The 14,537-nt window shown below is 35.1% G+C and overlaps 1 protein-coding gene across 8 annotated transcripts in view; it reads left to right on the top strand.

Moving 5' to 3' along the window:
* Positions 1-14,537, top strand: part of LOC140161365 (probable phospholipid-transporting ATPase IA) — a 105,390-nt gene that overhangs the window by 19,300 nt on the left and 71,553 nt on the right. For 4 of the 8 annotated variants that reach the window (XR_011860092.1, XM_072184865.1, XM_072184866.1 and 1 more), the window contains exons 1-3: positions 4,664-4,972; positions 7,275-7,413; positions 9,380-9,479. Coding sequence is in view for 7 of the 8 variants with exons in the window: in XM_072184865.1 (XP_072040966.1) it covers positions 4,759-4,972; positions 7,275-7,413; positions 9,380-9,479 (453 nt within the window). In the remaining variant the exon portion in view is untranslated. Of the gene's footprint in view, positions 1-905; positions 1,828-4,663; positions 4,973-7,274; positions 7,414-9,379; positions 9,480-14,537 lie in introns of those variants that run through there. The other 4 variants (XM_072184870.1, XM_072184869.1, XM_072184868.1 and 1 more) reach the window with 3 other exon arrangements.

Here is a 14,537-nt window from a genome sequence, read left to right as displayed (position 1 = left end):
GAGACAATTTTTGGACATCCAAATTTGCACTTTGGAAACACAGTCATTGTACAACAGTAACCACAACTAGTGTTCTGGCTAAGGTGCTATGGTGCAGCTCTTGAAATAATTGGTGCAGAGCTTTCCAGGAAGAAAAATGTTAAAAAAGATTTTTTTTCAGTTTAATTTGACAATTTATTGAGATTTTTGGCCTTCAGCCTTTTGCCAAAAATCTCAATGGTCCTATTGGCAAAACAACAAAATCTTTAGAAGGATACTGACAACAACAGCAACAGCGACAATAACAGCAGTAGCAATAGCAAGTGTAGTACACATTACAGACTGAAATGTTAATTTAGATATGTGTATGTACACTTGTATTACGAGACTAGTTTTTCCAACCCTAATTTGCAACAAATTCATTCAACCCTTCCCTTTATTTTTTGCATCCACCTTGCATATTGTTATATGGTTGCATTTTTCTTACTGTATGAGGCGCTAGCAAAATGTCACACTGAATGCTGGCATCTGGTTTATTTCTGACCAACAACATTTCTCTGATCATGACCAAAGGATTATGGTGACTGCTGCCCTCACCCAAATCTGTGTGTTCTTAGTCTGTTATCACAGTGTAGTAGCGCTATGCATACAGGCTTGATGATGAATTCATCCATATGCTACAACACACATTGCCTACTCTCTATTCAATTTTATTCTTAAATTCATCAAAGCCATTAAAGCGTATGGCATCCGCATTAACAGTCGTTGTATTTTGTTGAAAACATCCTGCCATATGTAACCATGCAGAACTATTTGTGTAACATGTTTTTCATTGCAAAATGCTGAATACATGTATATGCCCTAGATTTAAATTTAATAATAAACCCCCTCAGTCTGTCAGCATTTCCAGGGTTGCCAGTTTGTGATAGATGGATTGTCAAAATAATACCGTGCAGGAGGCGACTGGTTGCTAAACGGTATCGTATATTATGCAAAATGTGAGCAGGTATGACTCATATGACACAGTGAGAGCTAGAGGGGGATGATGATAATATTGGATGTTGTGGTCGCGGCAATAGCACCTCTTTGTATGCGTTTGGCACGTGGGTTATATTTTGCGCTACACAACCGTCTCACATGACAAGTGCTCGTATTTATACTAATAATGTGTGCAGGGGATTACAAGGTTATGAGCATTTGCTCTTGTGCTGCAACCCATCTCTCTGGAATATATTACTAGCAGTGTCTGTCTGCAAAGCACAGGGTGTTTTCTGTAATGATTTTGTGTTTTGTTCTTAGTTGTGTACATGTGCTGTTTGTTTACATCTAGATGAGATTTATTGGATGATTGTATGTGACTCTATGCATTGAAGATATCTAGTAGATGGCATCAGTGGATAAAAGCAAGGAAATCTATACAAGACAACAACACCATTTGTAACCTGGAATATGTACATTTTCAGTTTGATGATTTTGCTACACTGTGTTCGTATTTATCCAAGTCATAACAGATGAGTTGTATATCACACAGTATGTCACTAACATTTCACTATGCATCCACTAGGCACTCGATAAGTACAACGTTATGACCCGCAGGCCAACAAGTTGCCTTGTTGTGACGGGCTCATGATAGATCTTGCAATAACAGCACTAGACAATACTAAGTTAATAGTAACTAGTAGCTGTCTGACTGTCAAAGGTTGACAGTCATCTCAGCGTGTGTACAAAGAGCTAGAGGTCCCATCTATTTTTGATGGTCTGAGATGCCAACAACAGTAGCTGTGCAAGTGACATTGGATGAGTTCCCTGATTTTCCTGGAGAAACTGATGAAAATGAAGGAAATACCGGTAAGAAGGCCCAAGACAGCTGGAAAGGGTGTTATGAATGTATGATGTAACCTCAGCTTTATCAATATCATTAGCCACTTGAGGCTTTTGAGCTTGCACAGCAACACACATAAAAAGTGTAGGCTCATAATATTTTGGTGATACTTGATGCAATTCCCTGTAGAAGTAATGATGTAACAGTTAAGTACCATAGCGATAGCTGCATTAGACTAGACGTAGGCTATAACTCTCCATCGCACTATTGATTATCAAAGAATAGGCATAAAGACCTGGATTATAATTCTATGGAAATTTTACATGCAGAGTCCATGTATACCAATTAAATGTCTTTGAAAAGAGTGATATTATATTCAATCTAATCTATGATTCCACACATGCATAAGTGATAAGTGCAGCCTACTAATAGTGCTTGGGGCAATACATTCAGAAATTGTTTTCACCTATCGCTATAGTAATTAATCCTTTTACATCAATACTTCTACAGTGAATATGGTAAAACGGTCTGTGGAATGGAAACATCATATGATGTGATGCATCCAAAAAATGTTAAAACCCTCTTGTTTAACTAGAGCCGGTTCGGGCGGACACACTCTTCAATGCTTGGGGCCTGTCAGGACCAAGCTCAAGCAAATTGCTCAAGCCAAGCTTAAAAACTTAAGCATGAAGACCTATAGGCCTATAGAGAGAAGAGAAACAATAATTGAAAAAAAAAAAAAAAAAAAGAAAGGCCCTCTCAACAAATCAAGTCTACAATTTTGCTCTCGCCCCTTTGGTCGAGAAATAACATTCTGTGCCTGACATTACAAGTTTGAAGATACAGATGGTACTATATACTTACTTCTACAGCACCCAGCTTTTTGTGCATGGTGCTCTTGTAAGGTGACACAAAAGTTTTAAGAATTGAAGGGGGGAAAACTTGAATTTGAGAAACTAACACTGAATTTGCAAATTGTGATTGAAAAAGAATTAAAATGTGTTAAAAAATTAGAATATAAACTACTATGATGCCTTTAGCTTAAATTAGGTGCAAACAAGATAGCAATATACCGTACTGACGCGAGTATAGTCCCACCCCGTTTTTGGGTGAACATTTGTCAAAATTGGGGGTGGGACTATACTCAATTTAAAAAAAAAAAATTAAAAAAAATTTCAAGATATTTTGTATTTTTAATATGAAAATTGATAATTTGTATTCATGTCATGGTCTATTAATGATTTCAAAATGCATTGAATTTGAATGCATTGAAAATTTTTTTTTTTAATTTCCGAAATTTTTCGAAAATTTGGGGGTGGGACTTTACTCGAAGGTGGGACTATACTCGCGTCAGTACGGTAATTCAAAAGTGTAGTAACTTACAGCTGTTATAAACAAGTACTGCAAATGGATATAGTTTGAAGAAATTTACAAAGTGAATTTTTGGCCAGTGTATGTGTGCAATTTTTTTATAAATTTTTATCTGCTCAGGCTTCATGTACTTATGCATTAATTTGTGAAAAATGTGAGGACTGTAAAATTGTCCTTATCAATATCAACACCGCAAAATTCCAACAATTTCCTTTTCAACACCAAGCATTATGAAATACTGGCCAGTTTAACCTACAGAGCACCCTCTTGATTGATCAATCATGTTCCTAAAGTGTCCTCCCTCATTGTACATCCTGCCCGACAGACATTATTGAATTTGAACTGACGAAATACCTGTAGCCAGGTATGATAAAACCTCATCAAGATGTGCCCTGGTGTCTTCTCCCAGCCCCCGAGGTCATTTTATGCAGCAGTAGAGAAGTGAATGTAGAGTCTGCGTTCATGCAAGCAATTTTACCTCAATATCATCAGGTACAATGGTACATGTATGGTGGGGATTGGTGGGTGACATTACATTTTTAATGGAATTGTGAATTGTCAAGTCAACTATGTGTTTTTTTTAATTGGATGAAAACTTAAAAAAAAGAAATCAGTCTGAAATGAATTTTACATTAAATGTGTGCCTGGATGTATCTCATGATAAGATTTGGATTTAGTAGGCTTACAGCTGTAGGGCCCATATTTTACAGTATTTTGATGTGTCTCCCCTTGCTTCTGCTGCCTGCACTACATTTGGGATGTAAAAATGATGCACTAAAAATAAATAAAAAGCTATTTGTTCAAATCACTCAACTATCAGTAGTGATATTTTTTTTGGTATATCAAAATCTAGCAGAACATCAATTATATTGGCAGGAGTAGTAATGAGGTTTCATTTTCTGTTTGCACAAAACAATTATTTATTCAGCATTGTCTATTCAAACAAATAGACCTATTGATTTGTTCATACATACTGCAGATGACTGACTCACTGATGAATCTGAATTTAGAAATAAATAAATGAATGTATTTTATTAAAGCCATGTTGTAACATTTCCATAAAAAATGTTATAACCTTGTCCAATGCGGATATGAAGGTAACAACTCAACTAATTGCATTGTTGACAAACACAAAGGTTTTGTCAAAGACTAGCTATATTAGAGTGACATCATAGAGGAAGTTGTCAAGACTGGGTGTACACATGTAGTACCCTTTAGTTGCAATTTTCACCCAGTTTATTCTTCACACTACCATGGTTTCCAGAACTATCGGTTTGTCTGAAACTTTATTTTAAATCTGGCCCATATGCCATGTTTCACATAACATGGATATACATTGTATTTTGTTGATTCTGCTAAAATCATAATGAAAGCATGGAATATCTCTGTGAAAAAATAATGCATTGTAAATTTTTCACATTAGTTTAAGCCTGATTTAGTTATGCTTCAATCAACTTCTTTCACTTTAGTCTGGTGATACATGTATGCTGGTACTACTAAACTAAACAAGGATTTAATATTACCACTAGTTTAGTCATAATGTGGTAAGATTCTCCGATTAATTAACACATTTGAACATAGTGACCATGTCTGAAACAACAGAGACAGAACTGGGATCTGAGACAGAAAGCTCAGCCCAGCCTTCAGAAAGGGGCAGTGTGGACATTCAGCCTGATAATGGCATTGAAAATGGTGGGACTACAACGGCGAATGGCTCGCCTGTTGTTGAAAATGGACCGCCTGTTGTTGAAAATGGCCAGGGAATACCGATGGCTGATTTAAAAGCTAAGGAAAAGGAAGGTAGGAATAGGCATGCTGTGATTTACGAAAGCTGTACTTGATCATATGAAATTATGTATTGTGATTTATTGTCTTGAACAAATATTTCAGGTTACAGAATGTTTCATAAATGTGTGTAAATCCAATGTACATGGTGTATATACCAGGCAATACATGCGACTGGTACTCAATAGTGCAAAAGTGGTATGATTGCCAAGAGAGGAAATCACTCATTTCATGGTGAATTGCTCTATTTAGTATTAGCTATATGGAAGTCACACTTCACAGTATATTCCAAGGGCAACATTTACTCATCAAGAGTCATGAACTCCAGACTATGTACTTGTAGTAATGTACTTTGAAATTAATTAACTGTACCCTACTTTTGTACAGATGCCAAAAGGCAGGTAGCAGCTTAAAAAATTACAAGGCAGGTGCCTGACCGGCCTGGCGTTTTCTAGGGGAAAAGCTTGGTCGGCAATTTGTCTGGGTTGTAGGGGAAACTAAGTAAAAAATGGGCTGATGTAACATTCATCCTTCCCTGCCATCACTGGTTGCACCTCTTACTAGGACAGGATCAGGGCTTCAGTGAAGCGTAAAATATTACTAATAGAAATCACACTGAGCCTAAACTTGTTGCATCGATCAGCATCAAAAAATAATTACACACTGGTAACAAAAGTTATGTATATTATTGGGGCAAGGAATCCAATTACTACACTGAAATTTCAGAGACTCAAGACAAGCGATTCAGTATATATGATAGGAAACGAGGTACATCCTAGCGGTACCTTATTTCTGATCATAAATAACAAACCGCTTGTCTTGGGTCACTGAAATTCCAGTGTAGTAATTGGATTCCTTGCCCCTATATACATAACTTTTGTTACCACTGTGTTATTAGTTTTTGAGAAAAATGCAAAAATAGACACAAATTTACCGAGGGGTGTAGTACCCCCTTAAGCATATTGACACCATGTACTAAATTGCACTAGTAAACTTTCTCTGGTCAATAAAAGAATCATAATACTTTGATTTGGGACCCACCAACCCCATTGAAACAGAGAGGTTTACTGTCCTTTGGTCCAAATATGGGCTCATTTTAAGGTCTAAGAGTGTCATGGATTTGTTTTGAATTGTGGTATTAAAAGTGAAAGATTGCATTAGCATCCTGATTTCTTCTTTTCTTCCAACTTCTTCCAAAGCTTGAAGAATTGGTATGATGGATGCAAGCCCAGAGCCAGGAATTATTTGGGGAGGGGCAAATTCTTGAAAATGTGGACAAACACCTATGCCACAAGTCATACTTGGATGATGCAGGGCATATAACCCCTTCATCATTTGGATTTTTTTTCAAATTGAAGGAAATTGGAGCCATTTGGTGCAACATGTTTAAATGTTTAAAACAAAATATGAGTAATGTATAGATCATTTGTGGCAAAATGGAATTTTTTTTGGATTTGGAGTATGAGGCATCTGCCCCTCCACCACCTACATAGTACCTCTGGCTATAGGCCTGAATGGATTTGAGAGATATTTTGAACATTTCAAGATATCTGACAATCTTTGAATGCACCTTTAAAATGTGTTACATATATATGTCGAATGCATATGCTGCGCCGGTGAAGAGGAAGGTTCCATGCATGCCTGAGGTTGTGTTCATCAAGATAATTTGAAATTCACGTTTACAAGAGGAAGTTAATTAAACACGGGTACTGCGGAAGTTTTGTGTCTTTTAAAACGCAATTCATGCGTTACCATGCAAATTGACCAGATTATTACAAAAGAGTCATAGTCGTATGACTACTCAGGAGGGTATAGCAATCTAATCATCATCTATTTATAGGTTTCTCCCATTTTATGGATTCTAAGGTTCCAAATTCATGACTTTCCGATTCTTGGGAATTTAAAACTAAACATTAAAACATTGATGTTATACATATGTGTCCAAAATGAGTCAAGGAAGCCAATATCACATTTATATTTCCATTGGTCTTGCGGTTCTTGAGGTAAGGGGAATAATGTATCAAATCGAAAGCTTTCAACATTTTCCCCCTCTCAAAAAAAATCATGCACATTGGGAAGAATGACACCACTTACATACATCAAGACTTGGGATCTCCTTTATAGAACCCATGCCATTCCTCTAATGTGTCACCTTAAAGTACTCTCATTAATTTTTCAAAATGTTTCTTAACAGGCAATACATAAAGCTATGAGAAAAAGTTGTAATCAAAAAGGTATATTGAGACTTGTGGTATAACTATGGAGTTTCTGTACATGTTGTAAACCTTCTTTGTTTCTTTTCTATTTTTTAACACAGAAGAGGCCACAAACTTGCAGACGCAGACAGATGGTGTTCGAGCCTCATTTCCAATCATAGCAGGTCCGGAACCAGAGAGCAGGCTCATTCATATCAACCATTTTCCACAGCTCACAAAATTCTGTAACAATGAAGTCGAGTAAGTTGTGTGTGAACTATAGAATAGTGAAATTTTAAAATAATGCCCAAAGATGACAATGAAACTTTCATGTACAGAAGTTCAAAATGTTGCATTTTGCTTATGCTGGTTTCATACTTTCTGCCGCTTGCCGCTGAGCGGCGTGACGCTTCATCATGCTTCTTGCACTTGTCTGCAAGCGGAGCGGCACACCGCTGAGTACGGTTGCCGCTCAGCACCGCTCCAAAATCATATTTTGTTCTCATGTGTCAGAGCAACACCACTCCGATTTGACTTGAATTCAACTTCCAGCGATGCTGCCGCTTGGGCAAAGTGGTGGAGTGATCGAAATATTGGCTTGCCGCTGGTCACCGCTAGCATTTCTGGTGTGACTGTGCAGTGAAGCAAAATCATCTTCAGAGCGGCAAAGTGGCAAGCGGTAGGAAAGTATGAAACCAGCATTAGTTTCATCCGCCACCAGTTTGATTCCGCTAGCTCTCCACACAAACCAGCTATCAATTTGAATTTGAAACCAGCTTTCAATAGAATTGCAGATTCATACGTATTGGTAATAAAATAAAAGTAATTTAACTTCAACACTACTTGTTTATTTCGCTTACGGGAGCGCTTTCGAGGAAATTCCTCTTCGTCAGCCGATGTTAGCTAACAACATCGGCTGACGACAAGGAAGTTCCTCGAAAGCGCTGCCAGTAAGCAAAATAAACAAGTATTGAAAACAAGTGTTGAAATTTAATATAATTACTTTTATAAAGTAGCTGATAAGCGTATTGAAAGCCTTGTTTCAGGTCAGGCTTGATGAAGTGAATGACATCGTAAGAAAGATTTTAACCAATAAAATGGCTTGTGGTGTTTTCATTGGCATATATGGTTTGGGTAGAGTGAGTGGAATCAAAAAACGGCAGAGAGGGTACTAACATTTTACTTTAATCAGCGGTAATGGGCTTTACAACATTTGGAGTTGATAGTGAGGCATACATAATATTGAGCACAAGCTAAATGCAACAGATGCAGTGTGTGTTGGAACAGGTTATGTGCACTTTGCTATACAGAAAGTGAGATATTTCCCAAATACCAAATAATTTGACACCTTTTTAAAGCTGATTAGAGTAAACAATATCTCCCCACTTTCACTTTTGATATTTTCATTTCCCTGTATATTAAATCTTACATAAATTGTCAGATGAAAGCTAAATTATTATTGATAAGCAGGAAAATTGAGAAGAACTTTCCTGGTATTAGTACATTGTGATGCATTACTTTCATTTCCTTTCCCATCTACTGTTTATACAATGTATTGCAATATTGAAATCCATTTCAAAGTCTTATCATATGATGACAATTTAAAAATCTTCCTTTACTGTATATTTATACTTCTACATGATCAACAATTCTAAATGATTTGAAAAATTGGAAAGGTATGCAGTAGAATTAAGTTGATTTAGTCCATTTATTTTTGTCAAATTCAAAATTTGTTTGAAAGCAAATTAGTGAACTGGAAACATTTGTATGCACAGTCATCAGTGTGCATTGAAATAATTTGGAAATTCATGGAAAATCTAATAATAGCAGATTATTTTTTATTTTTAGTCCAATAAAACGGGACTCAATGTGGATGGTTGCCACTTCTTTTTCCAATGAAATCATCTTTGAAAATCTGTAATTCATTTTTTTGTACAATATAATTTTTGATCTTCATCAACTTAAAATATTGAAACTTGTGTTTCATAACATTAGTCAATTTTCATTTTAAATGCATACATTTTCCTATGTTTCTGTACAAGCTTATAAATAAGGGTACAAATAATTACGTTAAATATGATTATATACATCAAAGCTGGAAACAACATTCTGTAACCAGCCAGTGAAGACATTATCGAATGCCACTTTTTGTCAGTAAACTAATTGAATTTCTTACTTTAAATTAAATCCTGTACATCTTTCTGTTTCTTTCTTTTCTGCCATACAGCACAGGGAAATATACTCTGATTACATTCACACCAAAGTTTTTGTTTGAGCAGTTCAGACGATATGCCAATGTGTTCTTCCTTTTCATTGCCTTGCTCCAGGTAAGCCTCATCTCCATGCCACAGTTCCAATCTCCCATGCCACAGTTCAATACTCATAGTACTCTGTCATCCACTGTATCAAGTAAAGAGATTTTTAGATAGAATTTGTTTAGATTATTACTTTTGCGTGTGTACAACATGGCAAGTTAGCTCAATTTGATCCAAATCAGTGCATTTCTGTAATACAAAACAAAACAATGAAACAAGCAAATGAGAAAGCAATATTAATGGTTTGAGTCAATAAAACACCAATAAATGATGATAATATTATAAAATCCAAGTCAACACAGGTAGACTATAGAGCTGTAAATTACACCTTGCAAGTAAACCTTGCAAGTAAAGTAGCTAAATTGAAGATGATGGTTGTGATTGCTGCTGCTGATAATAAGTAAATAATGACTAGTAATAATTAACAAATAAAGTCAAGAGACCTACAGACAGACAGAAAGAATGAATATACACTGCATGTAGATTAAAATGATTACTTCATGATATTATTATACTCAGTATTATTAAGGGGGTACTACACCCCTGGCCAATTTGGTGCCTAATTTTGCATTTTTCTCAAAAATTATAGCACATTTGATACAAGTAAGATATGTATATTATAGGGGCAAGGAGTACAACTACTGCACTGAAAATTCAGCAACTCAAGGCAAGTAGTTATTGATTTATTGATCAAATACTGGTTTTCCTCATTTTTGACTGTAACTCCACAACTGTTGTTTGTGCTGAAATAAAATTTCCAGTGCAGTAGTTGTAGTCCTTGCCCCTATAATATACATATCTTACTTGTCACAAATGCACTATAATTTTTGAGAAAAATGCAAAAATAGGCACAAAATTGGGCAGGGGTGTAGTACCCCCTTAAAGACAAAATAAAGTCAGAATAATATTTCTGACACCTCATTAAATAAATTGAAATGAAGACAGCAATGAACCAAGCATATAAGCCGAACCCATGACATTTACCGTTCTAAAATAGCAATTAAAATTTATCCTTTCCTTCATCGTTAGTTAGGTAAATTAAATGACATTTTATTCTCTTCCCTTCATGTGATTTTATAATATATTTATATTAGAAGAGTATGAAGCGGATAAGATTTGTCCTTTTAATATGCGATCAACAAGAATGAGTTGTTTGTTACTGTAAGTGAATATGAGACATTACAAAAGAGAAGGGAGAAATTTATGAACTAGGATTGGCAGGGGAAAATGGAAACTAAAGAATATAGTCGGTCATAGTCTATAAAAGGTTCACAGTCAGGTGGTCTGAGACTCCAAGTCAAGTTTTTCAGGAAATTGGAACCAGATAAATATTTACAGCCTAAATTTAGTGTAAGTTATTAACTAATTTTGCCAAAGAAATGACCCCAGGCTTTTTTCCCAATGGGGGTGCGATTTTGTGAAAAGTGGACTTTCTTCCCAAATTTGGATCTTTTTTGACCAAAAATGTGTAAAAATTTTGGGACTTTTTGTATACTTTTGCAAATTTGGGGAGGTGAGGCCGCACCCCGTACTCCCCCCTGCGTACGGGCATGAATGACGCATTCTGCTTGCTTGCATCACACCGTTCAAGCGTTAAGTGCAAGAATGCCCCCATCTGCAATAACTCTCATAAATGTTCTTCAATATCTACAGTATAGAATGCAGAAATTGTAAACAATTCAACACATTGACATCACTACCACATCAGGGTGAAAATTGGCATAGTCGGGCCACTTTTAGAATCCAAAGATCAACAGCTGTAATAATTGGTATTACTGGTCAGAAGATTATCGATTTTAAATGAATAAAATCCTGAATCAAATTAGATTCTCAAAAACTTCCAATGACATGTCTTCATTGTTGACACATTAAATAATTTGCAAGAAGTATACATTACATGTATAGCCTATATGATTTCTGTAGATGGCAACACTGTACTACATGTGAAATATAATAATAATCCGTACGTTGAAGCAAAGATGTGGTATAAAATTCTTTAATCAACCAATACATCGCCTCCAGTACATAGGCTGTAGATAGATAATTATCTTTGTAGAATCTATGCAGTGTTTTGATAATTACATGTACATCTGTTGATAACAGATAGTATCAACATCACATTAATAGGAAAACCATATGTATGAGCCCTGGTTTGATATATCAATGCCAATGGTTTATTTTTAGATTCCTATTGTATTGTTATGTTTGAGCCGAGCATAATGATAGGGTGTGGTTGAAAAAATACCAGGCAATTTTCAGCATAATTATAAGAAATTTATGTTTTTTTACATATTTTTGCAATATTATTCCCTCAAAAGTAAATATGCATTATGTATAATGTTTTTTTAATTTTAAATATCTAGTAATTGGGAAGACTTCAGATAGTTTTATCTTAATTGTTTCAAAATATGCATATTTAGATATAAAAGTTAACTTTTTCGTATAGCATTTGTTTAGCTTTCAGGTGCAGGCAGCATTACTTAACTTCTGAAGTCTAAGCTAAGGTCTGAATAGGAGTACTAACAAAATGGCTGACGATGACTCAATATTGAGCTTAACAAGTATATGAAAATTTCTTCTCTACTGCTTTGCCTAAAAAATGTTATTAGAGCCAACTTTCAATAAAAAAAATCAAGCTGAAAATCACGAAATATGCCGATGTCTCTCCTGTTCAAATCAAAGATGGTGGCACCCACAACAAGCAGTGTTTTATCGATAAATACTTCAAAATTACCAAGTGCATTTTATGCATGTTTTATTAGTTCTTTAAGGGGGTACTACACCCCTCGATAAATTTGTCTATTTTTGCATTTTTCTCAAAAACTAATAACACGGTGGTAACAAAAGTTATTATATATTATAGGGGCAAGGAATACAATTACTACACTGGAATTTCAGGGACCCAAGACAAGCGGTTTGTTATTTATGATAAGAAATAAGGTACCGCTAGGATGTATCTCGTTTCCTATCATATATACTGAACTGCTTGTCTTGAGTCACTGAAATTTCAGTGTAGTAATTGGATTCCTTGCCCCAATAATATACAAAACTTTTGTTACCAGTGTGTTATCATTTTTTGAGAAAAAATGCAAAAATAGTCACAAATTTACCACAGGGGTGTAGTACCCCCTTAAATGAGCATCTTACTATAATTTGGCAATTAACTGGATGTAACTTGAGGTTTTGTCCATGCAATTTTGCAATATTGGACATGCTGCAAAATACGGCATGGACATTTCTGCATTTCTGTCACTTTTTCATTAAGAAAATTATGAGGTCATTTACTGAAGTGGGAGCATAATAGGAAAAATATGGCTTTCATAATGTACATTTTCTACACTGTAAATGTCAAGTGTAAATATGTGTAACTGGGAGAGAGTTGCTGCAATATTTTGTATGACATAGTCAATAGAGACAGCACAGGATGTTTTCATTTTATTTGGATAGACTGACCTTCATCTTGTTTCTATTTCTAGCAACTAAGAAAAGTGAATGAATTGATCGATAATTGATATTGATTTACAGGCCAGCTCAGCTAGAACAGTTTATTTAATCCAACATAACATTGACACTGATTTCAATTACGTAAATGGAATGCGTAGAAATATATGGGGCAAGAAAATTAATGGTAACATTCATTCTGGAGATCTGAGGGTTTATTTATATTGAAGGAGCTATGATAGTATTAATGTTATGAAGATGATTTACATAGTCAGTAGCTATCTATAGCAGCAACTAGGGTTGGGATTTTCGGGTAATTTTGTGCCCGGGTACCCGTTTATTTTTTGGGCGGGTACCCGGGTACCCGAAATATATTTAAAAAAAAATAAAAATAAATTTTTCCGTTTTGTAGTGTCCCTGGACCTAGACCTAAATGCTAGGATCATTCATGGTTGACCTAAAAAAAAAAAAAAATTCAAGATGTTTTGTATTTTTAATATGAAAATTGATAATTTGTATTCATGTCATACATCTATTAATGATTTCAAAATGCATTCAAATTCAATGCATTTTGAAATCATTAATAGACTATGACATGAATATTTTTTGTTTTTTTTGTTTGAATTTCGGGTATCCGGGCATGGAATTCCTGCCCAGGTACTCGGCTACCCGGGCGGGACTAGAATTCTCGGGACTCAGTCCCTACCTTAGCAGCAACATGAACAATAAAAATTATTATAAATGCAATTGCAACTACAATACGTGTTTGCATAATACCTCCTAATTTTAACAACATATAAAATAAAATGTAAGAAACACGTGAACATGACCCCTCCCCCCTCGTATCAGAAGTAAACAAAGTTTGGATCAAGAAAGAGTAAACTTGCCATATAAAAACATTACAAAATTATTTTTTCATCGTAGGATTTATACCGTAATAAAAAACATATTTAACCCTCGGTACTGGTCATACTAATGTGTGATTTCCTGTACAAATTCAACCTTTGATAATTAAAAATTATTGGTTCATGTAATTTTCATTTAAGTAAAAATTATTTTGTTGTTAAAAGTAAAGCCAAATGATTCTGATGGTATCCAGTTAGGTATGTGGAGTTACTTTATCTCCATGCGGATTTAGGGTTTCTCTGTACTGGAAATCATTTATGTGCCAAAATTCCTTCCTACAAGTACAATGCAATAGGCGTAGCAAAAGGCATGTTGATACAGCTCGCAGGTTAATCCATCGCCTTGGTTTTGCAATACGCGTATTGCATTTTGGGAAGAAATTTCAGTACAAATTGACTTCTGGTAGAGAAACCCATAATCCGTACATTGCCTTTGATTAGATAAGATTTTGATTCAATTTCAAAACAATCATACATATATGTATTTGAAAAGTTTTTGTTAATTTATTAGTTACAGTGAATGGCATTTATTTGTCACCTTCCAGTTTCCATCCATTTCATCACGAACATAAACAAACCAACATGTGCTTACTGTGTTCAACTATTAATATCAAATTGATTAGCATAATTAATAAAAGAACTTAAACAAATCAAGTCATGTATCAATTTGACTGATCCATAGTCTCATTTGGCTTTGACAAAACACATGAATTGAGGGGTTACA

The sequence above is a fragment of the Amphiura filiformis genome, chromosome 9, assembly GCF_039555335.1.
Source record: "Amphiura filiformis chromosome 9, Afil_fr2py, whole genome shotgun sequence".
In the NCBI taxonomy this organism is placed as follows: domain Eukaryota; kingdom Metazoa; phylum Echinodermata; class Ophiuroidea; order Amphilepidida; family Amphiuridae; genus Amphiura; species Amphiura filiformis.
This window is presented reverse-complemented; position numbering and strand designations above follow the sequence as displayed.